The sequence below is a fragment of the Hordeum vulgare genome, chromosome 2H, assembly GCF_904849725.1.
Source record: "Hordeum vulgare subsp. vulgare chromosome 2H, MorexV3_pseudomolecules_assembly, whole genome shotgun sequence".
In the NCBI taxonomy this organism is placed as follows: domain Eukaryota; kingdom Viridiplantae; phylum Streptophyta; class Magnoliopsida; order Poales; family Poaceae; genus Hordeum; species Hordeum vulgare.
This window is the reverse complement of record NC_058519.1, coordinates 449,961,500-449,988,980: the sequence shown is the minus strand read 5'-3', so window position 1 is coordinate 449,988,980 and position 27,481 is coordinate 449,961,500. Positions and strand designations below refer to the sequence as shown.

The window sequence follows — 27,481 nt, the reverse complement described above, 5'->3', positions numbered from 1 at the left end:
CAACTGATATGAACACTCCTTCGGTCGTCCGACGCCTGTCGGACGTCCGGAAACCGTCGGACGTTCGACCACTGTCAGACTTAAGTGACCCCAACGGTTACTTTAGTGTCCCCACTATATATACCCCCTCCCACTTCGTGAGAGGGGGTCCAACACAGCAAGAACACTTACAAGAACACATTTTTACTCACTCACTCTCGCCTACACCCAATCTTAGATCCCAAGAGCATTTGTGAGCCCCTTTGAGTGTTGTTCCAATCAAAAGATAGATCGTCTCCTTCTCCTCCTCTCCACCAAAGCGATTTGTGATTTGAGCAAGATTTGAGCAATCCCCGTGATCTTGTTACTCTTGGAGGTTGGAGACTCCTAGGCGGTAGGAGTCTTCGGAGAGGAATCAAACCTTTGTGATTACCCCCCGAAAAGCTTGTGAGGGTTTGGAAGCCACCTCAAGGATTACCACTAGTGGTTGAGAAACGCCTTTGTGGTGTTGTCTCAAAGGGTGAATAGGGTGAGCCTTTGTGGCGTTGGTGTGCCTTCATGGTAACATCCGCCCCTCCAACGGTGACGTAGCTTCCCTCCAAGGAAGTGAACATCGGGATACATCCTCGTCTCTCTTGGAGTTGTGGTTATCCCTAACCCTAACTCTCTACTTGTGTTAATTCTTATTACGTACTTGCATTTGATTATAGTTTACCGGTTGCCTTACTTTACTCTAAATAGCTTACTCTTTGTCTTTGCAATTATTAGGCTCACTCTCATATTCTGCACCATTGCCTAAAATTGCTAAGTAACTATTAAAATTTGGAACTGTACCTATTCACCCCCCCATCTAGGTCCAGCTCGATCCTTTTCAGTCTTAATTGAGTACCAAAACTCACAACTCAGATATTCATCTCTATGATCATATCGTAGACAGTTTATCCTCTTGTCATGACGATCTTCACTCTGAAATAGCTTTGAACTTTTCAATATTTCAGACTTCTGATTCATCAAGTAAATACTCATGTATCTACTCAAATCATTAGTGAAGTAAGAACATAACGATATCCACTGCGTGCCTCAGCACTCATTGGACTGCACACATCAAAATGAAGTACTTCCAACAAGTTACTTTCTTGCTCCATGTGGTATGATTTGCATGTCTCGAGTGATTCATAATCAAACGATTCCAAACGATCCATCTGCATGGATTTCCTTCATGCATTTATACCAATAGGTATTGTTTGCATGTCTCAAACATTTCAAAAATGAGTGAGTACAAAGATCCATCAGCATGGAGCTTCTTCATGCATTTTACACCAACATGACTCAAGTGGCAGTGCCACAAGTAAGTGGTACTATCATTACTACTTTGTATCTTTTGGCATCAATATTATGAACATGTGTAGCACTACGATCGAGATTCAATAAACCATTGAAGGTAATTATTCAAGCAAATAGAATAACCATTATTCTCTTTAAATGAATAATCGTATTGCAATAAACACGATCCAATCATGTTCATGCTCAACGCAAACACCAAATAACAATTATTTATGTTTAACACCAGTCCCGATGGTAGAGGGAGTGTGCGATGTTTGATCACATCAACCTTGTAAACACTTCCAACACATAGCATCACCTCGCCTTTAGCTAGTCTCCGTTTATTCTGTAGCTTTTATTTCGAGTTACTAACACTTAGCAACTGAACCGGTATCTAATAGCCTCGTGCTACTAGGAGTACTAGTAAAGTACACATCAATATCATGTATATCAAATATACTTTGTCGACTTTGCCAGCCTTCTCATCTACCAAGTATATAGGGTAGTTCCGCCTCAGTGACCGTTCCCCTGATAACAGAAGCACTTAGCCTCGGGTCTCGGTTCAACCTTGGGTTTCTTCATTAGAGCAACAACTGGTTTGCCGTTTCATGAAGTATCCCTTCTAGCCCTTGCCCTTATTGAAACTAGTGGTTTTACTAACCATCAACAATTGATGCTCCTACTTGATTTCTACTTTCGCGGTGTCAAACATTGTGAATCGCTCAAGGATCATCATATCTATCGTTGATATGTTATAGTTCATCATGAAGCTCTAGTATTTTGGTGGCAGTGACTTTGGAGAACCATCACTATCTCATCTGGAAGATTAACTCCCACTTGATTCAAGCGACTGTTGCACTCAGACAATTTGAGCACATGCTCAATGATTGAGCTTTTCTCCTTTACTTTGCAAACAAATAATCTTGTCGGAGGTATCATACTTCTTAAAGAGGGCATGAGCATGAAATCCCAATTTCATCTCTTGGAACATCTCATATGTTTTGTGGCGTTTTCAAAGCGTCTTCGACGCCTCAATTCTAAGTCATTAAGCATTACGCTCTGAACTATCAAGTAGTCATCAAAAAACATGTATGTCAGATGTTCGCAACATCCACAGACGACGCTCGAGGTGCAGCACACCGAGCGGTGCATTAAGGAGATAAGCCTTCTCCACAGCAATGAGGACAATCCTCAGTTTACGAACTCAGTCCGCAAAATTGCTATTATCATCTTTCAACTAAATTTTCTCTAGGAATATATAAAAACAGTAGAGCTACAACGCAAGCTACAACATGATTCACAAAGACCTTTTGACTATGTTCATGATAATTAGTTCAATTAATGATATTACTTAAGAACTCCCACTCAAATAGACATCCCTCTAGTCATTCGAGTGGCGCATGATCCAAATCCACTAACTCAAGTCCGATCATCACGTGAGTTGAGTATAGTTTCAGTGATGAACATGTCCATGTTGATCATATCAACTATATGATTCATGCTCGACCTTTAGGTCTCTTGTGTTCCGAGGCCATGTTTGTACATGCTAGGCTCGTCATGTTTAACCCGAGTGTTCCGCGTGTGCAACTGTTTTGCACCCGTTGTATGTGAACATTGAGTCTATCACACCCGATCATCACGTGGTGTCTCGAAACGACGAACTATCGCAACGGTGCACAGTTGGGGAGAACACAATTTTATCTTGAAATTTTAGTGAGGGGTCACCTTATAATGCTACCGTCGTTCTAAGCAAGATAAGGTGCATAAAAGGATTAACATCATATGCAATTCATAAGTGACATGATATGGCCATGATCTTGTGCTTCTTGATCTCCATCACGAAAGCACCGGCATGATATTCATCGTCACCGGCGCCCCACCATGATCTCCATCATCATGCCGCCATCGAGATTGTCGTGCTATCTATGCTATTAGTACTAAATCTACAACCTAGCAATATAGTAAACGCATGTGCAAGCACAAACGTTAGTTTAAAGACAACCCTATGGCTCCTGCCGGTTGGCGTAGCATCGACGTGCAAGTCGATATTTAACTATTACAACATGATCATCTCATACATCCAATATATCACACCATGTCTTTGGCCATATCACATCACATGCATACCCTCTAAAAACAAGTTAGACATCCTCTAATTTGTTGTTGCATGTTTTACGTGGCTGCTATGGGTATCTAGTATGATCGCATCTTACTGACGCAAAACCACAACGGTGATGTGAAAATTGCTATTTAACCTCTCTCCAAGGACTGCCTTGGTCAAATCTAATTCAACTAAAGTCTAAGAAACAGGCACCCGCTAGTCATCTTTATGCAACAAGTTGCATGTTAGTCGATGAAACCGGTCTCTCGTAAGCGTACGCGTAAGGTTGGCCGGGCCGCTTCAACCCAACAATACCGCCGAATCGAGAAAAGACTAAGGATGGCAGCAAAAAGAACATCAACGCCCACAAACTCTTTTGTGTTCTACTCGAGATATCATCTACGCATGAACCTAGCTCATGATGCCCCTTTTGGGGAACGTTGCATGGGAAACAAAAAAATTCCTACGCACACGCAATACCTATCCATGGTGATGATCATCTACGAGAGGGGAGAGTGAATCTACATACCCTTGTAGATCGCTAAGCGTAAGCGTTAACAAACACGGTTGATGTAGTGGTACATCTTCACGATCCGTCCCATGAATCGTCCCATGATCCGTCCCACGAACCGTCTGACGATCCGTCCCAATCAAGTGCCGAACGGACGACACCTCCGCATTCCGCACACGTACAGCTTGATGACGATCTCCGCCTTCTTGATCCAGCAAGAGAGATAGGGAAGTGAATGATTTCTCCGGCAGCGTGATGGCGCACCGGTGATGGTGATGATCTATTCCTGCAGGGCTCCGCCCGAGCTCCGCAGAAAACCGATCTAGAGGAAGAACTACGAAGTAGAGGTTTAGAGTTGCACATGGCAAAGTTGTGTCTCAAAAAGCCCTAAACCTCTAGTATATATAGGAGGAGCAAGAAGGCAGCCTTGGCGCCACAAGGGAATCTCCCTTCGGTCGCCCAAAGTGGAGGATGGAGGAGTCCTCCTCCAATCCCACTTGGATTAGGACTCGTTCCTTAATTTCCCGCCTCTTTTGAATTTTCCACTTTTTCCTCATGGGATTTCCTTGGATGACTTTGTCAGCCCATTATGCCTTATTGCGCATCCAATAAACCCATGTGTACCCCTTGGGGCATGGTAGGCCCATCCAGTGGGCCCCCGGAACCCATTCGTCACTCCCGATACACTCCGGCAATGCGTGAAAATCTTCCGGAATCCAAATACCAACTTCCTATATGTCAATCTTCATTTCCGAACCATTCCGGTACTCATCGTGACGTCCAGGATCTCATCCGGGGCTCCGAACAAAACTTCGCTCAGCAACACATATAACTCAACTATACCGAAACGTCACTGAACCTTAAGTGTACAGACCCTGCGGGTTCGAGAACTATGCACACATGACCTGGGACACTCCCTGGTCAATAACCAACAGCGGGACCTGGATGTCCATATTGGCTCATACATATTCTACAAATATCTCTATCGGTTGAACCTCTATGTCAAGGATTCAGTTAATCCCATATGCTATTCCCTTTGTCCTTCGGTATGTTACTTGCCCGAGATTCGATCATCGGTATCTCTATACCTAGTTCAATCTCGTTACCAGCAAGTCTCTTTACTCATTCCGTAATACTAGATCCCATGACTAACTTCTTAGTCACATTGCTTGCAAGGCTTATTGTGATGTTGTATTACCGAGTGGGCCCCGAGATACCTCTCCGTCACACAGAGTGACAAATCTCAGTCTTGATCCATGCCAACCCAATAGACACCTTTGGAGATACCTGTAGAGCACCTTTATAGTCACCTAGTTACGTTGCGACGTTTGATACACACAAGGTATTCCTCCGATGTCCAGGAGTTGCATGATCTCATGGTCATAGGAACAGATACATTGACATGTAGAAAAACAGTAGCAATAAACTAACATGATCATATGCTATGTTTATAGTATGGGTCGTGTCCATCACATCATTCTCCTAATGATGTGATCCCGTCATCAAGTGACAACACTTGTCTATGGCCAGGAAACCTTGACCATCTTTGATCAACGAGCTAGGCAACTAGAGGGTCACTAGGGACAGTGTGTCATCTATGTATCCACACATGTATTTGAGTTTTCAATCAATAAAATTCTAGCATGGATAATAAACGATTATTATGAACAACGAAATATAGTAATAACCAATTTATTATTGCCTCTAGGGCACATTTCTAACAACTCTATGTTACACGTCTCCTCAATGAGTCTCGTGGACTTGTTGAGAACACGGTAATCATGATAGTTTGTAGCATGACCAACAAATATGCCCTCATGAGCTCTAGCTTCGAATTTAGGCAAACGAGCACCTTTCTTGAGTATGAAACACTTACAACCAAACACCCGGAAGTACTTGAGGTTGGGCTTGTTCCCGATAATAATCTCATATGGAGTCTTGTTCAAGACTTTGTGGAGGTAGAGCCGATTGGATGCATGGCATGCAGTGTTAATGGCTTTGGCCCAAAAGTTGTACGGACATTTGAACTCCACCATCATGGTTCTTGCCGCATCCATCAATGTTCGGTTCTTCCTCTCCGCCACACCGTTTTGTTGAGGGGTATAGGGTGCTGAATATTGGTGCTTGATCCCCTCGTCACTAAGGAACTCATCCAAGGTGTAATTCTTGAACTCGGTGTCGTTGTCACTTCTAATCATCAATATCTTCGCTTCATGTTGACGTTGAGCTTCATTAGCAAAGTCGATGATAGTTTGTTGAGTCTCACTCTTCCTCTTGAAGAAGTATACCCAAGTGTATCTTGAGTAGTCATCCACAATCACCAAGCAATACTTTCTTCCCCCAATACTATCAAAAGATGGAGGACCAAAGAGATCCATGTGAAGGAGCTCCAAGGGCCTTTTAGAGTAGATGATAGTCGTGGGACAGTGAGCCATTTCATGAAGCTTTCCTTCAATACGAGCACTGCAAGCACGATCTTTGGCAAAACTCACATTTGTTAGTCCACGAACATGGTCCCCTTTGAGGAGACTTTGCAAAGCTCTCATATTGACATGAGCTAGCCGACGATGCCAAAGCCAACCCACATCAACTTTAACCATTAGACAAGTCGCAGTCTTACTAGGTCTCTCCGAAAAGTTCACCACATAGAGACCATTCTCGACATGTCTAACAAAGGCTACTTGAAGAGTCTTGCTCCACAAAGGGGCCACGGTATCAAGATTAAAGAATGTGGTAAAGCTCATAATTGCAAGCTGAAGAATGGAAAGCAAATTGTATGCAACGGACTCAACAAGCATGACCTTCTCTATAGATAAATCTTGAGAGATGACCACCTTGCCAAATCCCATCACCTTAGATGTTGAGGCATCAACAAATTGGACATGGGTGGGCATAAATGGAATTGGATGCACATTCACCACCAAGTCCTTGCTCCCGGTCATATGATTTGTGGCTCCACTGTCGAGCAACCATGACACTCCACAGTAAGCAAAATCCTACAAGAGATCAATGCTTGGATTTAGGTACCCATTCTTGAATGGGTACTTTGATGTTAGAAACAAGGGTCTTAGGAACCCAAATAGCCCATTCAATGTACTAATAATAATTCAATGTACTCATAATAAGAACCAACAAATTTAGCATAAACATGCCCATCACTAGCACGACATAAAACATAAGTGGGGTTAAAGTCGTCGGCTTTGTTGGTAGAGGTGGTTTTGCCCTTCTTGGCATTATCACCCCTTCCTTGTTCTTCATCTTCTTATGAGTACTCTCACCCTCTTTGACAAAAATGTCCTTGAGAGGGGAAGATAGCTTGGTCTTGTTCTTTTTTTGTTCTTAGACTTGGATGCAAACCCAAGTCCCTTCTTTCCTACAACTTCCTTTGGATTACTTGAAAGGTCATTTAGGTTCTTCTCGCCTTGGATGCATGACACAAGGCCCTTTTTGAGTTGTTCTTTCAACTTAGCATTCTTCTCCACGAGATGCACATGCTCACAACAAGGTTTAGTAGCACAAGCATTATCAATTAGAACAAAAGGAGGACAAGTGGAAATCTCCTTGGTTAGTTTTACTTGGAGTTGATCATGAGACTCCTTAAGAGAGGAATGAACACCTTTCAAGACCTTGTGGGCCTTGTCAAGTGTATCAAATTCTTCCTTGAGTCTATCATAGTCAACCCCAAGTGCAACTTTCTCAGATTTAAGCACATGGGAAAGAACAATAGCATGATCAAGAGCTTTTTGCAATTTAGCATGATCAACGTTGTGTGACTCCTCAAGAGCCAAACGAAGACCACACGCTTCCTCGAAAGCAATGGATAGTTCTGCTATCTCATCAGCGTAATCACGACTATGCCCCTCCAGCTTGGAGATAGTATCCTCATGAGTCTCAATGAGATCATTGGCCTCACCAAGTTGTTTCAAAATATCAACAAAGTGCTTCTTGGATTCACCTTTGACCTTACACAGGAATTTGTCAAACTCATTCTCATCAAGCTCCACTGCTTCACTATCACCAACACAAACTAACAATGAAGGAGAAGTAGTGATAGTGGTCTTGATGTTGGGGGATACCTTATTGATACCTTTGGCCATGAGGCACTTGGCGCCGCGGTTCTCATTGGTGGCGCTGAAGAGAGACACCTTGGGGGAGGAAGTGGCAATGGCCACGGTATCCGTTGCCATCCCCTCACGGCCTGTATTATCTTCGTCATCATTGGAGGTGTACACTTCATGGGATACCAAACTCCTTGGAGGAGTCCTCTTGGTGAAGATGTTCTTGCTTGGGAAGGACTTGGCTTTGTCTTTGCGAATGAGATTGCCCCCATTGTCTTCCCTCTTCTCATAAGGACAAACTGCCACAAAGTGACTCACATTGCCACAGTTGTAGCATGTCCTTACTCATTGCTTGTTCTTGGACCCACTTGAGTTGTTCTTGGAGAAGTTGGGCCTTGAGTTTCTCTTGTTGCCCCAAAATTGCCTTGATGCAAGAGCCATGTGCTCATGATAAGCATACTTTGTGTCTTCGGGGCAACCATCTTCTTCCTCTTCTTCTTCTTCATCTGAGATGACCTTAGCTCTCAAGGCAAGGTTGGGTGAGGCTTTCTTTGACTGGACATGAGCAAGAGCATTTTCGGTGGTCTTGTTCATGATATTCATGGCAATGAACTCATCCAACACTTCGCTTGAGGTCAAGGTGTGGAAATCCGACCTTTGACGAATGGCGGAGGACATGGCTTTGTTGAATGGCATGATGGCCTTGATAAACTTGCGCTTGATACAACTGTCATCCGTATCCTTGCTCCCATGATACCGAAGAGCAACGACAAGAGCAATCACTCTTAGGTAGAGATCACGGGGGTCCTCATCTTCTAGCACCACAAACTCATCGGCCTTATCTAGAACCACTTAAAAGTTGGTCCGTTGAATGCTTGAGCTCCCCTTGTACAACACCATGATTTGCTCCCAACAATCCTTTGCACGGGTGAAGGGGCGCAAGTGAGATAGATATTTGGGAGGAACCGCGGATTGAAGGATGAATAAAGCGGAATGATTGTATTGATTGACCGCCTCTTCTCTTGGAGTGAGGTTGTTTGGATCATGTGGGTAGAAGACTTGTTTGATGATTCTCCAAATATTTGTTGAGCTGTGATTCAAATGAGACTTGATGTAAAAGACCCAATTAGCGAAATCACCTTTAACAAGTTTAGGAAGAGGACCAATAACGCGGGGTAGGGACCGGTCCTCCATAGACCGGGGGAGGAGGAACTGAGGCAAAGGTTCCCGACCCATTCTTGTCAAGAGGGGAATAAGTTCGAGTACCTTTAGCCGTTTCCTTTTCGGAATTGGCCTCCGACTCCGATGTGGTGGGTTTAGACACAAGCAACGGTTCGGGAGAATTCTTCACCCCCTCAAGTAATTCTTTAAGCATGAACTTGACTTCAGTCGTCATGGACATCTTGAGTGAGGCCATAGCCTCATTCAAGTCGTCCCGTGTGATCGAACTCAACTCCACGGCCTCGGGAACTTCGTGCCCAACCACACCATCGTCAACCATACTCTTTGGATGGTGAAACCCTTAATAAAGAGATGTGGATCTAATACCAATTGAAATGATCGATATGGTTGGCTAGAGGGGGGGATAGATAACTACCAATTTTTAGCTCTTCTTAACAAATTAGGTTAGCAACAAAAGGTTCTCTAGATGAACAACTAGGTGAGCAACCTATATGATGCTAACAACAACAATAACAAGTGCAAGCAAGGAATACACCGCAACAACAATAAGTACAAAGTAAAGGTAAGAGATAACCGCAAGTGGAACCGGTGGAGACGAGGATGTGTTACCAAAGTTCCTTCCCTTTGACAGGAAGTACGTCTCCGTTGGAGCGGTGTGGAGGCACGATGCTCCCCAAGAAACCACTAAGGCCACCGTATTCTCCTCATGCCCTCACACAATGCGAGATGCCGTGATTCCACTATTCGTGCCCTTGAATGCGGCGCCCGGACCTTTACAAACAAGGTTGGGGTAATCTCCACAAAAAGCTTGGAGGCTCCCAACAAGACCATGAAGCTTCACCACAATGGAATGTGGCTCCGAGCAGGGGCCGAGCTGCATGCAGCTACCCTGTTGCACGGGCAACAGGGTCAAGTTGTTTTGCACTGGTACTTTAGCACTTGGATCAAACGTGTGCATGGATGCATCAGGCTAAATTAGCAAAGGTGCAATAGGGTAGATGCAAATGCAGCTCCGCCCTGGCTCCGAGGTGACCTCAACCGTCTAGGGTGCTCAAACACCCAAGAGTAACAAGATCTGCAAGGTATTAGTGGGGGGAATCAAATATTTCTTGGTGGAAGTGAAGATCAGGGCCTTCTCAACGAATCCCTAGGAAATCAACAAGTTTGATTGGCTAGGGAGAGAGGTCGGGTGGAAATGAGCTTTGGAGCAACAATACAGCTTGGGGGTGGGGTAAGAGGTAAGCTTCCAGAGGAAGAAGACCCCTTTATATAGTGGGGGGGAAATCCAACCGTTACCCCCCACTCATAGCCCGAGCAAAGCGGTACTACTGTTGCTAGGAGTGGTACTACCGCACGGTAGGTTCACCAACCATGGTAGTGAAAAATTACTACCGTGTCTACCACTGCTTAGGCTATGGATGCGCAAAAAGTCTGACAGAGCGGTACTACCGTCCAGAGAGCGGTAGTAAGAAACTACTATCGCCCAAAGAGCGGTACTACCGAGCGGTAGTAAAAAACTACTACCGCCCAGAGAGCGGTACTACCGTTGGCACCAGCGGTACTACCGCTGACCCTTTTGCACAAAAAGGGAAAAATACGCTGGAGCTCCATTGAAGCAAGGGAAAGGTGGTGCAATAGAAATGTGTACGTGTTGATTCCACCCAAAACCTTTCCGAAGCGGACCCCTCTTAATAGTACGACTTTCCTACGACTCAAATCCACCAAAGAGAAACGTAGAAAGCAACCGTCTTTGAAAGACTCCGAGGGGCACCGAATCGTCTTGTGCCTAGTCATGAATTATCTTGAATGCTCAATGCACACGATTAGTCCATACAAGCATTGTCATCAATTACCAAAACCACTTAGGAAGAAATATGCCTTAACACTTGTAAAAAACTTCTATTTTACTTTAATGCAAAAGTAGAGTTATTAACGTACAAGAGAGAGAGACAGAGAGGAGGGTTGAGCACGCGACCACTTTGAAGGATATCAATATATTGATTATGAGGATGGACGATTTGGATCCCGATGTGACGGTGATCGTGTGTCGTGTGTGTCAAGATGTTGAGACGCTTGGTGGGCCGATGCTGAGGGGGCGTTTTAAGAGGGCAAAAATGTTTTTTGTTTGCACGACCCGCTGGATTGGTTCTTTTGTGACTAAGCGCACTTATTTTTTTTATAAACATCCACATTTTTTATTTGTGATCGGGTGCTATGAACATCATACTTTAATTTACTCGTATTGATATACATTTGAAATGAAATTGGCTGAACCTGTATAAATGTTTAGGATACAGTTGAATGACTCTTGCATCCAATCTGTGGAGTCAACGGACAATAGTGTGTCTGTTTTTAAGGGGACGACGTCGAAGATGCCCTCGCATCTGCATGAGGACAATTTCAATGTTTTGATCCTTTTGTGAAAGTTGAGTTGATATTTGATATTGGTTTAAACTTTTTTCGGGATCTAACCATTTCCTTCTGCAAGACTCGATGGCGATAGGGTATACTAGCCTATGCCGAGGACATGGCAGTATGCAACTTATCTACTTCAGCATAGTACAAACCTACCACCAAACAGATTGACGGTAATCTGTGCAGCCCTATCGTTGAGGTGTCCCACAATAAATGCGTACAATTACTGTATTTAATATACCCTCCATTCCCTTATACAAAACCACTTCGTTTTTATGTCTAACTTTGATCATTTAAAAAAACTAAGTTATATGCCACAAAAAGTATTTCATTAGATGCACATTTCAAAGAAATTTCCGATGATATATTTTTATGACATATAACTTATGTTTTGTTTGCTAAAATTATAAGTCAAAGTTTGATAAAAAAAACGAAGTGACCTTGTATAAGGGAACGAAGGGAGTATTTTTTTTTTTATGATAGGATGTGCGTCCCTAATATTAAGGGCCTTGACAATAAATGGTTATACCCTAACGTCATCAATCCAGCGATAGAAAAAGAGTCAGATCTTAAAAAAATAATTTAAACCAACAACTTTTATAAAAGGGTCAAAACAATAAAGAAAAAATATAAGGAGAAGCGTGCAGCACAACTCTGTCATGCGGCGGCTCGCACAACCCTGTGCTCATGTAAAAACCTTCTGCCTCATTCTTACATGATCACATTAAATGTTTTTTTAAATTTTAAAAATAATTTATCTCACAGATTAATAACTTGATTGGAGATTTGCCTTCACCATTAGGGTCGTTTCGACGAGACCTTCAAAATAAGATCTCATATTGACATGTTTTCTTGATTTTTTTCGTCGTTCCTAGTTGCCACATTTGTGTCATCTTATGGGTGTATAGCTGTCATAACAATTATACATAGTTACCAAAATAATAATTTTACACTACCTCTATAAACTAATATAAGAGTGTTTAGATTACTAAAGTAGTGTTCTGAATGCTCTTATATTAGTTTATAGAGGAAGTACTTTTTAAGCATTGCAATGTTATGTGAAGTTAAAAAGTGGGTATTAAAGCACTAACAATAAGCAAGTAAATGCATGAACCAACATAAATACAATGAACTACGGATATCATAGGATAGTTCATTACAGATAGTACAATGAATTACAGAGAATACTAAGATATGATATTCGTACTATGCATTACGGATATAGTATCGTATACCAACTTAATATACAACGCCGCTCCCCGTAGAAGTCCAACAATAAAATTGTCCTCTGCACGGGCACTGCTCATCAATGAAATTGCCCTCTGCACCCCTCAACGGAGCACTTTCTTGGCGGGAACGTTAAAGCACTGCGGCGCGGCATTGGAAGAAGTTCCTCGTCGAGGAAGAGCACGCGCGGTGGCACGAGGACGCGGGTGGTGCGTAGCGGGAGACAAGTGAGCGTACGAATACCACCGGAGCAAGGAACGCGACGTCGGTCGGATCGTCGGTCAAACTGATCGGACGATCAGCAGTCGCCGCAGCGCGTTCACACCACACCTTCCTATTCGTTTCCCACACCACTCCTCACCGTTCCCTTTCTTCCCTCCCCTACGAACCCTCCCGCCGCCCGTTTCAAACCCTCCCCAGCCGCGATGGCCGCCGCCATCACCGGCGACGCCGAAACCGACCTGACCCTGCCCGTTTCCGATGACCTCGACGACAACGGTTTCCCCGCGTCACCCCCTGCCGCAGCCACCACCAGCAGCTTCGCCCACGACTTCTACCGCAGCGGCATCGACTGGTCCTCCCTGCAAGCCCCTCCTTCTCATCGGAGGAGGCCGGTCGCTGGAGTAACGGAGCAAGTTTGCGGCCCGTTGGTTCAGAAGAACCTCTTCCAGGCGTGGGGGATCGAGAAGCCAGCCGCCGGAACAACGGAGAAACTCTGCGGCCAGCGGGTTCAGAAGAACCTCTTCCAGGCGTGGGGAATCAAGAAGCCGCCGCGGGAAGAGGCGGCGCAGGGGGCCCCTGTTGGGGCTGGGGCTGGGGCCTCCTCCTCTTCTCCTTCCCCTTCTGTTGCTTGGTCCGGTAGGAAGCGGCGCTGGGGAGGCTCGGACGAGAACGGGGCGTCCAGGAAGCCCGTCGCTTGCCCCTTCTACAAGAAGATTCCCGGTAAAGGCTGTTCCTGCACTCACGATTGGAATTATGGCTGCGTATTTGCGTTACTAGGATCTGTTGATGAGCTGCTGTAGTGATTCAATTAGTTCACTACCGCGTGCCTGTGTGTATGTGGCTCTGCGCTAACTGAGAACCGTGCCATATTGAACGCCAACCATGTCTGATGTCACTGATTTGTTCTTTTCATTCATGTATCTTTAAATTGGATCTAGGTACGCCGTTCACGGTGGACGCATTTCGGTATGGGGCAGTTGAGGGGTGCTATGCTTATTTTCTCAGCCATTTCCATAATGATCATTACGGCGGGTTAACCAAGAAGTGGTGTCATGGTCCTATCTATTGTACTGCAATCACTGCACGCCTGGTGAAGATGTTACTATCAATTGATTCTGCGTAAGGCGTCATTTTCCGAAGTGTTTGATGATGATTACTCCAATTCTCCACCACTAACAGCAGCAGGAGTAGTACTGAGTACCGAGTGACAAATTGATGTTTGCAGGTATGTTTGTCCCTTGGAGCTTGATACTGAGTATGTCATCGATGGAGTGAAGGTTACCTTCTTGGAGGCCAATCATTGCCCTGGTGCAGCCCTAATTCACTTCCGTCTTAGTGATGGCAAGACCTATCTCCACACTGGGGATTTTAGAGCATCAAAATCCATGCAGTTGCACCCACTCCTCCAAACTGGCCGCATAAGTTTGCTTTATCTGGATACAACATATTGCAATCCAAAATACAAGTCAGCTCACAACCTTGAAATTAAGCATTTCCTCTGTAATGTTTATACTCTGCTAACCTGATAACTGTTTCAGGTTTCCACCACAGGAGGATGTTATTGATTTTGTTGTGAGGACAGCTCAAAGATATCTAAAGAAGCAACCAAAAACACTTATTGTTGTTGGGGCATACAGCATCGGGAAAGAGAATGTCTATCTAGCAATTTCTCAAGCTTTAGAGGTACTCCGTACTGTATAGCTGGGATTTCACTATTTATAGCTATCTTTCTTGTCAAGTATTCCCTCCGTCCCAAAATAAGTGTTGTGGCTTTAGTTCAATTTTTTTCAGATATGAACTAAAGCCACAACACTTGTTTAATTTGAACTAAAGCCACAACACATTTTTTTGGGACGGAGGGAGTATTTCCTAATGCTGTGCTGTCTGAAGTGGCCATGAGCATCTTTTAGTTCTCTGATAAGACATTTCTTTATATTCTTGAAAGGTCCCTATATACACTGATGCATCACGAAGGCGGATTCTTCACTCATTTGGCTGGCCGGACTTGTCCAAGAGGATAAGTTCATGCAATCAAAGTTCACCACTTCATGTTCTGCCCCTTGCATCAGTGCAACATGAGGTTGAAAATGGACCTCTGATTAAATTAAATTCTGTGATTTTATCTAGTAATATCTCTTACCAGAAAGTAGCTTTTAACAGAACTTGAAGAATTACTTGGAGACTTTTAACCAAAGATTTCTATCTGTGCTGGCTTTTCGACCTACAGGTTAATGATCTGTAGGAGATAAATTCAGTATTCCATAATTTGTAATTGCAAAATTCTTAGTTCTCTTTCCTAATATTTTATCAGGTTGGACCTTTTCTGAGGCAGCTGGACAGGAGCTTGACTTAATTAAACCTAGCTCTAGAGGCAGAGTTACAATCTATGGTAGGATTTGTTAGAGCTGATAATGTATTTTCTGTTCATATTTGCTTTATTGATGAGAAGGTAGGTAACCACCATATTCATTTCAGATATTAAACCACATCTTATGCCCCATTGTGTGGCTTAACTTCAGCTAACCACAGACTGTTTTTACGGTCTCCTGATTTAAATCATGATTCATATGTCATATATTCCCATGCTATCATCTTTCATACCCTTCTAGGGTATGTCAATTGCAGCCAAGGCCGTCCCTTTGGGGACATCTGATAAAATTTCTGCCAAAGCCAAAAGGAAGTGAACCCTATATTAGGTTGTTCTACATGGGTTATATGCTTTATTGAACTTTAAAATGAACTATTTATTCTTTTGAACCAGAAGCTGAACCGTATAAAAACCATATGTGGTTCAAATTCAGTTTTTTAACTGTAGTATGGTGATTAACCCCATTCTTGTCCAATCCGTGTCAGATTTACATGCTCAGCATTTCCAAACTTGCATTAATTTTCTGCCCCTTTATGAGTTCTGTTAAAGTAATTTCTTCCCCTTGTAGGTGTACCTTATAGCGAGCACTCAAGTTTCACCGAGCTTAGGGACTTTTTGAAGGTAAATCCCCAAACTGTTGTTACATTGTTAGTTTTTGCTGCGATGTTTTCTAATTATAGGATAATATTTTTCTGGTTAGTTTCTGAGGCCTCAAAAGGTAATTCCCACTGTTAATGTTGGTAATGCGGCAAACCGAGATAAAATGCAAGCTTATTTCCGGGAATGGCTCAAGGGCACGTGATGGATGGAGGCATGAAGCGTGATCAGTTTCTATGTAAGCCTCATATGTGGAATATTCAGTGTGGTATCTGTTGTACGCCTTCCTACATTTACAGTCTAACAACGCTTTATATCTTCGTATTTTTGAATTTTTCTATGGAGAATCTTTTCTACTCCCTCCGTTCCTAAATATATGTCTTTCTAGAAATTCTACTAGAGAACTACATACGGATGTATATAGACATACTTTAGAGTGTAGATTCATTCATTTTGCTTCGTATGTAGTTACCTAGTAAAATCTCTTAAAAGACTTATATTTAGGAACGGAGGGAGTATATATTTAACAGATGTCTATTTATGTCCCAGCGGCATCGTGATGGTACATGAAGATCGACCAAAACCTTTAGAGGATTATGCCTTTTTAATTCTTTTCTGTGCTGAAAAGATAGGTTGAACAGGTGCCATCTCTCCCCACATTCTGAAAGGCATGCATTTTTTTGCGAGAAAATACTAAAGCTTCCATCTTCATGCATTGATAGAAATAGAAGTTCTTGTACAAGCCTAAGAATAGGCGATCACAACCACAGCAGACGGTGCCAGTAGTGACGCCTGAAGCCTGGTTGCCTTGTCCTGGCCCACAAACTGGCTTCTGCCTGTATTGTGTCGAACAGCTTGGTGAGTGACATTGAGCCTCTGTGTTGAAGATGGCAGCGTTTTTTCTGCTTCTGGATCTAGTATGCTGTAAGCATTGTCATTTGGGGCATGTAATTTACTGAAGCAGATAAAAATGTATTCTGTTGTTCTCTCTTTTGAGAGGCAACTCTGTTTTTTTTCTTTCTCACATGTCGCTCGTATTTAATTCATTGAATTTATAACATTCCAGACTCTAGTTATTAATGCTCAATCAAATTCATTGTTCTGCACTCTGCATCCCAGCATCCACTATTAAAATTTGTACTGAATTTTGTTTCTTATTGAATGTAATACCAGATTTTCGTAAAGCCACACTGGCTGATGCAGTTTTGTTTCAGCTCAGTTTTCAGAAATTCATGAAATCGTCTCCTAGCCATATTTCAACTTAAACAATAAAGGTTTATATTGTAGTAGTACATGTTATTGAAGGAACTTCAGTTGATAACATCAGCTGAAACTATTTGTTGCAAGTAAACTACTGTGCTTATGAATCCCAAATGGGTCCTATAGATTCATGAGACTACTGCTGATAGGAGTAGATATCTTGCTCAGATTTCTGCTCCTCATTTGAAAAGCCTAATGCCATTTCCCTGCTGTAGGTGTCATCACGCATCCCGGCATTACCGTTGCCTGCTAAACCTAAAAAGTCCTGCGTTAGTCCCACATCTCTAACCCCAAAAATGCTTTCATGCGCACTTTGCTGCATATGATCATCATCAACCATGCTAGAACTACTATTTTCTGCCCCCATTGAAAATGGCGGTAGTCCAATCCAAGGCACCACATTAGGAGGTCTCATGCAGCTACCAGTCCACAGTGAGTTCATGTAGGAGCTCTTGTCTTCAGGAGTCTTCTTTCTCTCACTATTAGCTATCGGGGTCCCTAGAATGCCAGATGATATTCCAATGTGACCTCTGGTAGTAAAATAATTCGGGAAACCTTTCAGAAGTAATGGCGTCGTAGGATCCTCACTGGTCTTTGCTCCCATCTCCGCTGCTTTCTGTAGCAGGGCTGTGGCTGACATGTATGGAGAGCTCATGGACATGTAAGGAGAGGTTGGTTCACTCCCATCTGCTGGAGTGCCAGAATCGTGTGGTAATATCATCTGGTTGGAGAACAATGAAGTGGCCCTTCCGATGAAAGTATAAGGGGACAAAGACCCTAGATGGTCGTCTGAAGTCTGGTCATTACCAGAGAAGTTCCGGACTGCGTCAGTTGGGGAAGAGTCTGCACCAGGTATGTGCGGAAAGATGCTCTGCTGTTGACCGTGCAGACTTCCTACCATGGCAGCAAGGCTTTGGTTGATTCTGGAGTTATCTTCAGTTAATGCATCGCAGAAGGCTCGATGTGTGATGAAGCTATCCTTTCTGTAACAATATTGTAAGGGAAAGAGATGTCAGTTTATAAATATCGGCACTTCAGATGGTTACATTTGTGATTGTTCACTCATTTAGTGCAGATTGTCTGGAGAAGGTAGGGAAATGTTTTTTCTAATGGGATTCCCCGCTTATTGTGTTTAAGGTTCACTCTGAAACAGAAACAACTTGACAAAACATTATGCAATACTTTGAAATAAAGATATGCTTTGACAAAACTCAATAAGTGTGTCACGGATATTCAGGTGAAACAGATTGTGGATCTATGCACGCTAGGTAGCATGCATGGCAGAAAATCAACTATACTCTCTCCATTCTTAAATATAAGTCTTTTTAGAGATTTCACTAAGTGACTACATATGAAGCAAAATGAGTTAATCTACACTCTAAAGTATGAATTTCTAGCTGGTGAACACACGGTACTTTTAGGGCCTACTTGGTTCAAAGGATTTTGGAAAGAATTTCGTAGGATTCTAATCCAGATGAATTTCTCCTTTAGGTTCATCTGATTCAAAGGAACGAATCCTCCAAAATTCCTATGAGTTCCTTTTTGCACTACAATTCCATAGGATTCCTCGCAAGAGGTTAGATTTCATTGAAAATTCTTTTATACTGGAACTCAGAGCATAGGAGGAAAAGTCAATTTATGGATGGAATCAAATACGAGTCTATTACAAATTGACAACTATGATATCCACTCAAATCTCTAGAAAATTACTGTGCTTTCTGAATGGTGAAACCAAATAACTTTTATTAGTGAATCCACACACTTCTGATTTCTGTAGGATTCGAATTGCCATGACAGCCTTTTCCTATGCTTTTCCTATTACGGAGCTTTTTGAATACTGCAAACCAAAGAGGCCCTTGGGGGTATTGAATATCACATTTGGAGCAGTCATAATCAACAATTAGTCTAGCTGAAATTTCTACTTGTTGAAATACCAGACAACTCCAGGATTTAAGAGCCTCGTGTGCATTATAGTTCTTGATTGATGAGAAAATTACCTTGAGAATATTGTTCCGCAATCACAGCGGTACTCCTTGGTGCCACATATCTTTGTGTGTGCTCTCCAGTCTGATTGGACTGCGTATTTCTTAGAGCATCTTTCACACTTCCATTTCTTCTCGCCATGCTTCCGTGAGTAGTGTTTCTTTATGCCTGTTAGATCACCCAAAGCACGGGTTGCATCATGGTGAGGGCAGGTTGCTTCAGGGCAAATATACACCTTCTTCTTAGCATCGGTGCTGCTTGTCTGCTTGAGCTTCCATGGTAAGTTGTGACACCTCCTGTGGAGTTGAAGGTTCTGGTCTCTCTGGAAACCCTTATGGCAGACTTCACATATGTATCTGTTTGTTGCCAATAATGTCTTCGGTGAGAATGCAACTACCTCTGCATCTGGATCTGCACAACGAGCAAAATGAACAGATGGCTGCTGTTAACAGATTGTTACTCCCGTGCGCATCCTACTTCATTGGTAATTTCACTTAACATCAAACTGTTTGCATGCTACTCCCCCCGTTCCTAAATATAAGTCTTTTTTTAGAGATTTCAATATGAACTACATACGGATGTATATAAACATATTTTAGAGCGTAGGTTCACTCATTTTGCTCCGTATGTAGTCTATATTGAAATATCTAAAAAGACTTATATTTAGGAATGAAGGGAGTATCTGTTTGATTAATTGCTGCATGGCTTAGAGCTATTGCTCGTGAAATAAATTATCCCTGTGGTGAAACATGACAGGATCGGACTGTAAAAGCAATAGTCCGGCAGTGAAAGTAGCGTGTTGCCTGACCATTAAGAACACCGAATATGATATTTATCATGTTTACAAGTGATTGTTCAGGTTCAGGCTACACTAATATCATAATCTAGAACTGTAGTGATTATGGCTAGAACCATCTTTTGTGCCATCATGTTTTTCGCCTTTGTGGTAGTTGAAAGCATGGGTTGAACACTTGAACTCATAAATACTGAAACAATTTATATGCTACTTACCTGGTTGGCCAGGATGACCTCGTCTCTTTTTCCCTGCATGGATGATGGGGTCGCCTTTGCTCAGTGCTGCTTCACAGAGTGCCAGCTTCTGTTGCTGCTGGAAGTTGAATAGAGACTCTTCCTCGGATGTCTGAGACATTGTTTGGTAGCTCAGTCTCTGGTGTTGGGACGTACTCAAAGAGAGGAGAGCGCTGATTTAAGCATGAGAATGGAATAGGAGAGGCCAATTTGTTTTCTGTCAACATCGGGAACTGTAGCTTCACCATTAGCATTAAACAGCCAAAAATATATATTGATCTAATAGTTCATATTATTACTATCTCATTGATTGACAAGAGAGTGCCACAAAAGCTAAAAGACAGGTTTTATAGGACAGCTATCCGACCTGCGATGTTGTATGGCGCGGAGTGTTGGTCAACCAAGAGACGACATATCTAATAGTTAGGTGTAGCAGAGATGCGCATGTTGGGATGGATATGACATGTGGCCACACAAGGAAGGATCGGGTACAGAATGACGATATACGAGAGAGACTTGGGGTAGCACCGATTGAAGAGAAGCTGGTCCAGCATCGTCTCAGATGGTTTGGACATATTCAACGGAGGCCATCGGAAGCGCCGGTGCATAGCGGACGGATAAAGCGTGCTGAGAATGTTAAGAGGGGTCGTGGTAGACCAAACTTGACATGGAAGGAGTCCGTTAAGAGAGACCTGAAGGTTTGGAATATCGATAAAGACTTAGCCATGGACAGGGGTGCGTGGAAGTTAGCTATCCACGTTCCAGAGCCATGACTTGGTTTCGAGATCTTATGGGTTTCAACTCTAGCCTACCCCAATTTGTTTGGGACTGAAAGGCTTGGTTGTTGTTGTTGTTGTTGTTGTTGATTGATTGATCTAATAGGTTTTGTGAGACCACTGGAACAACTGGAGGATCATATTAACGGTTGTAAGATATTAGCTTTCATGTCACTTTTTTTACAGGTTAGAAGCTGTACATATTATAAATACCGACAAGAGAGGATCAAGTGCATCAGGCATCTTACTCTGGAGGGTATAAACTTACTAGCCTGTCGTTGTCGGCATGAATTCCGTGACGTGTATGTATATTATATCTTGGATACAATGTCACAATCAAACGAAGGAACTGATGGAAGATCAAGAGTAGATTATGCTTAAAAGTGCAGGCATGAGACGGCGGAAGGGTGATGACAATGGGGAGATCCGCTAGATGTGACAAATGCTGGCCACATTTTTTAGTCCTTGTCCTTCGTATGAACCCTGTGTCTTGATACCATTGGTTTTATTTAACTACCTGGCGCAATGTTTTAGTAATAAGGAAGAAAATCGATGGTTTTGGGGTTGGATACTGTGTAAGTGTAACTCATCTAGGGTTGGCCAGAAACCACCAAGAGTCGCATTTCGTTGGTTTTATAAGGCCAATCACTTGCATTTGTGTTTATTGAGTTCAAAAAATATCGTTTCATAAAAAAGTGTGCTTGAAATCTTTTACTCAGTTAGGAGGTGTTTCTTTACAAGAACTTTTGGGACTTTTTTGACACCTTTTCCAATAGTGTCCTTACTTTTAGCAATGTCATTTAATAACTTCTAGTACATTACTAAAGGTAACATGGTCTTTTTGCATGTCATTTAATGACCTCTAATTCATGTTTAGTCACTGAAAAGAAACGGGTAGGGACTAGGGATTTTTTAGTTGAGACTAAAAAAAGTCTTAGGACTTTTTAAAGAAAAACAGGCCTTAGTTATCTTAAGATTTATCTAGATACACAAGACTAAGATAAATTCAAGACAACTAATTTGGGATGAAGGCGGGCATCCGTCTAGTGCATGTATATCTGTTCATATGGAGAATTGCGCATATCTGGAGACTTGGCGGTATGTCCTCTCCTTTCCTTTTCCATTTTAGATGTATCAGGAATGAATTAGCAGGCTCATGCTGAACAGAAAGATCACTAGTGTAACATGCTCTATGGCGATGTTCAGGAGCTCCGGAATCCGTGCTGTCCGGGCGCTTGCTGGTATGGAAACGTATGTTTAAACTCGGCATGCGATGATTCCAGAGAACAATTTGGTCGCGTGGTGGAGCTTTCTGATGGGCGGCTCGCCCGAGAGAGAATGGAGAGCGACACGCCGCTCTTTGGCTCCTTGTGTGCGAGCCTGCAGCCAGAGCTGAACCAAGAACGGACAAAGGTCCTTCAACACTATTCACCAAACGGACATGCTCAAATATCCGGCAGCGGAGGTCGGCCATGAGCCATCCAACGTCATATTACCTTGATCTTAAATTTATTGTTTTAGATTTGTTCATATACAGATTTAAATTTGTCCAGATACAAACGTGTTTAACATTAAAATGTACGTCTTTATCTAGACAAATACTCTGAGATCCGATGGGATTTTGCTTGGAGTTCGGTGTAAACCACTTCATGTGCGTGAAGTGGTGTTGGGGGACTTTGCGGTAAAGTTTAGGATTAGATTTAAGAATGACAGTTTTCAATGGGCGCTAGTTGGTGTTTATGGTGCAGCCCAGACGGAGCTCAAGCCCGATTTTCTGGCTGATCTGGTCCGGATATGTGATGAAAAATTACCTATATTAGTTGGGGGTGATTTCAATATCATACGGAGGTCTGATGAAAAGAATAATGATAATTTCGATGGTAGATGGCCATTTATGTTTAACACAATTATCGAGAGCCTCGACCTTAGGGAGATTGATCTCTCAGGGAGGAAGTTTACCTGGGCTAATTCTTTACAAAACCAGACTCTCGAAAAGGTAGACCGGATACTCACTAGCATCGAATGGGAACAGAAGTTCCCGCTAGTAACGGTCCGAGCACTTCAACGGGCGATCTCTGACCATACTCCACTTCTGCTTGACTCCGGTGACGCAAGTCATATGGGGAAAAAGAACGGTTTCTCTTTTGAATCGAGTTGGTTCTTGCGAGAGGGTTTCATGAATTTGATTGCTAGGTAATGGAACCAGGAGTTGGGTGGGACATCCAACGTTGAAAGGTGCCAAAACAAGATTAGACATCTTAGACAGTTCCTACGAGGATGGGCTAAGAATGAATTTGGAATCTATAAGGATGAGCAAGGCATGCTTCTCAAACTTATAGATGATCTTGATCGAAAAGCCGAGACTTGTTTATTAGATGCAAATGAACGGGCATCTAAAAACGAGGCTGAACAGAGAGTGCGAATACTCCTTAGAGAGGAGGAAATGAAATGGGCACTTAGAGCCAAAGTCAGGGCCATTGTTCACGGGGACAATAACACAATTTTTTCCCATTTGATTGCAAATGGCAAGCATAGGAAAAAGAGAATTTTGCAGCTAGAGCAAGATGATGGCACGATAGTAGGTCACGAGAACCTAAAATTATACATTTGAACATACTATAAACAGTTGTTTGGAGCTCCAGACCATAGTTTTGTATCTATGGATGAGCAGAGGGTGGCGGATATTCCTCAAATCGTAGACGCTGATAATGAGATTTTATCCGCTCCTTTTACGGAGAAAGAGGTGCTTGATGCCATTGGACAAATGAAGAACAAAAAAGCTCCTGGTCCGGATGGGTTTCCGGCTGAGTTCTATAAGAAGTGTTGGCATATAATTAAGAATGACCTTATGCCAATGTTTCATGACTTGTTTTGCGGACGACTAAAACTCTTACACCTGAATTTTGGTACCATTACGCTGCTACCAAAGAAGGAAGGGGCACCGCGTATTGAACAATTTCGTCCCATTTGTGTGCTGAATGTTAGCTTCAAGATTTTCACAAAGGTGGGAACTAATGGGCTGACTAAGGTTGCCCATTCGGTAGTGCAATCTACTCAAATGGCTTTCATGCCTGGACGTAATATCTTAGAAGGGGTAGTGGTCTTGCATGAAACTTTGCATGAGATTCACTCGAAGAAACTGGATGGAGTTATCTTCAAGGTGGATTTTTAGAAAGCATACGATAAAGTTAAATGGTCTTTCTTACAACAAACCTTACGTATGAAGGGGTTCGACCAGCTTTGGCGGAAGCACGTCGACTCCTTTATAAAAAAAGGGGAGTGTCGGGATCAAAGTGAATGATGACGTGGGACGTTTCTTCTAGACACCGAAGGGTCTCAGACAAGGGGATCCTATGTCTCCTATTCTTTTCAACATTGTAGCGGATATGTTGGCTTTAATGATTAGGAGAGCCGGTGAGAAAGATCTTGTAGGTGGACTAATACCACATCTAGTGGACGGGGGTGTCTCAATCCTACAGTATGCGGATGATACGATTCTTTTCATGGAGCATGATTTAGACAAGGCCAGAAATATGAAACTCATTCTTTTCTTATTTGAGCAGCTTTCCGGTTTGAAGATTAATTTCAACAAAAGTGAATTGTTCTGCTTTGGAAAGGCCAAAGTTGAACAAGATACTTACAACCAAATGTTCAGTTGTGCAAGTGGAAGTTTACCGTTTACCTATTTAGGTATTCCTATTCACCACCGAAAGCTAACAAATAAGGAGTGGAAATGTATCGAAGATCGATTTGAAAAAAGCTAAGTTGCTCGAAAGGGAAGCTTTTATCCTATGGAGGACGTTTGGTACTTGTTAATTCTGTATTAACAAGCATGCCCATGTTCCTACTATCCTTTTTGGAAATACCGGTTGGGGTGTGAAAAAGACTGGATTTCTATCGGTCTCGTTTTTTCTGGCAGAGTGATGATGTCAAGACCAAGTATAGGCTTAGTAGGTGGGACATTATCTGCAGACCGAGGGAGCAAGAGGGTTTAGGAATTGAGAATTTAGAGGTTAAAAATAGATGCTTGCTCAGTAAATGGCTGTTCAGACTCTCTGTGGAAACCGAAGGTATGTGGATACAAATTCTTAGGAACAAGTACTTACAAAGCAAGACCTTAGCTCAGGTGACTGTTAGGTTAACTGACTCCCCTTTCTGGAAGGGTTTGATGCGGTCTAAAAATTCCCTTTTCCACATGACTAAGTTTATCCTTGGTAATGGTGAATTAGTTAGATTCTGGGAAGATACATGGCTAGGGGAGGTGCCCTTAACTATTCAGTATCCACACCTATACAATATTGTCCAACGTCGACAAGCGACTGTTGCGACTGTACTGCATGAGACGCCTCTAAACATTCAGTTTCGTCGATCCTTGATTGGTGACAGATGGGTTAGTTGGCTGCATTTAGTCAGAAGGTTAATGGATATCAGCCTTTCTGATTCACCTGATAGTATTCAATGGAAGTTGACTACTAATGGAGTTTTTACTATAAAATATATGTATCTGCACCTCATAGATTTGGTGCCTATTCCAAAATCCACGCATATTTGGAAGGTCAAAGTGCCACTGAGAATAAAGATCTTTATGTGGTTTGTCCACAAAGGAGTTATTCTTACAAAAGACAATTTGGCAAAACGGAATTGGAAAGGAAATCAAAGATGCAGCTTCTGTCATAATAGAGAAAATATTAAGCACCTCTTTCTCGATTTCCCTTTGGCTAAACTTTTATGGCGCTCGATTCACATTGCTTTCAATATCGGCCCTCCAAACAACATAAATACGTTATTTGGGACGTGGTTAAAGGGGGTTGACTTTGGATTGACACAACTTACTCGTGTGGGAACCTGTGCATTACTTTGGGCTACATGGAACTGCAGAAATGATTTAGTGTTTAACAGATATAGCTCTATCATTTTTTTGCAGGTTATATTCCCGGCTACTACCTTGATCCGCACGTGGTCATTACTCACTCTTGCGGAGGCCAGGGAGCCTTTGGTTACTGGGTGTGCCCGCTGGGAGATGGTAGCTCTGGGTATCTTCAACCGGTTTGGATGGCGACATATTAATAGGATAGGTGGCTAGTCATCTAGTTCTATTATCATAGCCGGTTGTGGCGCGAATGGTGCTTTGTATCTTCAGTTTCTTTTCTTAAATTTGATGTACTCGATTCGAACAGTTTTGTCTTTGCTTAAATAAAAGGTTGCATGCATCACTCGATGCAGAGGCCGGGGCGACACCTCATTTTCTAAAAAAAAATTCGAAACAGAAGGATTACTAAATCTAAGACAACCATAATTGATAAATTCGGCTTCTATATATCCGTGGACGTGCCGGACAAGCCCACCGACGAGGCCAGACAACCCCTCATATGCCCTGTTTGGCAGTCACACACATTAAATCTGAACTCTCAAACTCATGCAAATCCCATCATACACGTGAATGTTCGATATCTTTTTTAAATAATACATTTCTTTATTAAATTTTAAAAATATTGCGCAAATTTCAAAAAATTCAAAAATAGCACAACATCGGTAGCGTGGTGGCCGAATGGATCTACTCGGCTTAACAGAAGCCGGCAGGAATTTATTGGCCACGCGGCTGCCGATAAGTGGCCACTCGGCCATGCGACACCCGACGACTGGCCTGACCGCGTCACTTGGCCTGGGCTCCGTCCATTCGGCCATGGCCCGACCGATATGAGGCCACCAGCCACGGGCCGCACTGGGCCCCCTTCTTCCTCCTCTCTTCTTCCTTTCTTCCTCCTTTCCCCTCGTTCATTCCCTCTCTAGAGAAAAATGCCTCGAATTTTCTAGGGTATTTGAACCGATTTCTTAACCGTTTTCCACTGTAGTTTGATTCTAGAGGGTTAGGAGAGACAAGGGAACCTTCTATATCTTGATGGGTAGCTCGTGATGGTGGTGGTAATCATTTTTCTGGAGGTGGTTGAGGTGGTGGTGGTGGTGGAGGTGGAGATGCTGGTGATGGAGGTGGTGCTAGTGATGCAGGCTCTTGCGTTCGTCGTTCTTCCATCGGTGTTCGTCGTTTTTCCCGTACCGTTCGTAGTTTTTCGCACGTTTCAAGGGTAAGATTTAACGCCCATTCTCGTAATATTTAGTTGTGCAAATATTTATAGTTGCTTTGCTAGTATACGTAGATGTCAAATATTTAGTTGCTCCGATAGCTTAGGGTAATATGTTTAGTTGTATTGATGTTGATTTGGTAAATATCTTTAGTTTTACCTTGTGCTCAATATTTGTCCATGTTTCATAGTTTTCAGGTCTCCACAGATGTCAGAGATGGTGAAGTTAGTTTTCTTATTACGGTCGTGGTATTGTGAGAACAAATGAGAATGCTGCCGATCTGAGTGAATTTCAGTACATTGAGGTGTGAGTGACTGCCCGTGAAACATGGTCTATTATTCAATTGACAGAATGGCTGGCCGGATGTTT

At 42.8% G+C, this 27,481-nt stretch overlaps 2 protein-coding genes across 3 annotated transcripts; one reads left to right on the top strand and one right to left on the bottom strand.

Annotated features, from left to right (window-relative positions):
* Positions 1-13,137: 13,137 nt before the first annotated feature.
* On the top strand, positions 13,138-17,089 carry LOC123426598 (DNA cross-link repair protein SNM1). Of its 2 annotated transcripts, XM_045110459.1 has the most exons (11): positions 13,138-13,738; positions 13,957-14,137; positions 14,244-14,483; positions 14,557-14,701; positions 14,964-15,098; positions 15,179-15,245; positions 15,330-15,407; positions 15,955-16,007; positions 16,087-16,104; positions 16,533-16,624; positions 16,706-17,089. In XM_045110459.1, exons 1-10 carry the CDS (start codon positions 13,222-13,224, stop codon positions 16,551-16,553), a joined length of 1,455 nt encoding a protein of 484 aa, XP_044966394.1. In that variant the 5' UTR covers positions 13,138-13,221; the 3' UTR covers positions 16,554-16,624; positions 16,706-17,089. The 2 variants fall into 2 exon arrangements, with proteins under 2 accessions (XP_044966394.1, XP_044966393.1); XM_045110458.1 differs by lacking the exon at positions 16,706-17,089 and having other exon boundaries at positions 13,140-13,738; positions 16,087-16,221.
* LOC123426599 (protein indeterminate-domain 12-like) lies at positions 16,992-20,382 on the bottom strand. Its single transcript, XM_045110460.1, has 3 exons — positions 20,238-20,382; positions 19,241-19,637; positions 16,992-18,226 (listed from the first exon to the last, which is right to left on the bottom strand). Exons 1-3 carry the CDS (start codon positions 20,374-20,376, stop codon positions 17,380-17,382), a joined length of 1,383 nt encoding a protein of 460 aa, XP_044966395.1. The 5' UTR covers positions 20,377-20,382; the 3' UTR covers positions 16,992-17,379.
* Between the last annotated feature and the right edge of the window lie 7,099 nt (positions 20,383-27,481).

What these genes read in the sequence shown, in the direction of transcription:
- LOC123426598 (XM_045110458.1), top strand. Translation starts at nt 13,222, where the DNA reads ATGGCCGCCGCCATCACCGGCGACGCCGAAACCGACCTGACCCTGCCC. An exon ending in TTGCATCAGTGCAACATGAG is followed by an intron (nt 15,099 to 15,178) that starts GTTGAAAATGGA and finishes AGCTTTTAACAG; the next exon opens with AACTTGAAGAATTACTTGGA. An exon ending in GCTGGCTTTTCGACCTACAG is followed by an intron (nt 15,246 to 15,329) that starts GTTAATGATCTG and finishes ATATTTTATCAG; the next exon opens with GTTGGACCTTTTCTGAGGCA.
- LOC123426599 (XM_045110460.1), bottom strand. Translation starts at nt 20,376, where the DNA reads ATGTCTCAGACATCCGAGGAAGAGTCTCTATTCAACTTCCAGCAGCAA. An exon ending in AGGTCATCCTGGCCAACCAG is followed by an intron (nt 19,638 to 20,237) that starts GTAAGTAGCATA and finishes CTCGTTGTGCAG; the next exon opens with ATCCAGATGCAGAGGTAGTT. An exon ending in TGCGGAACAATATTCTCAAG is followed by an intron (nt 18,227 to 19,240) that starts GTAATTTTCTCA and finishes ATATTGTTACAG; the next exon opens with AAAGGATAGCTTCATCACAC.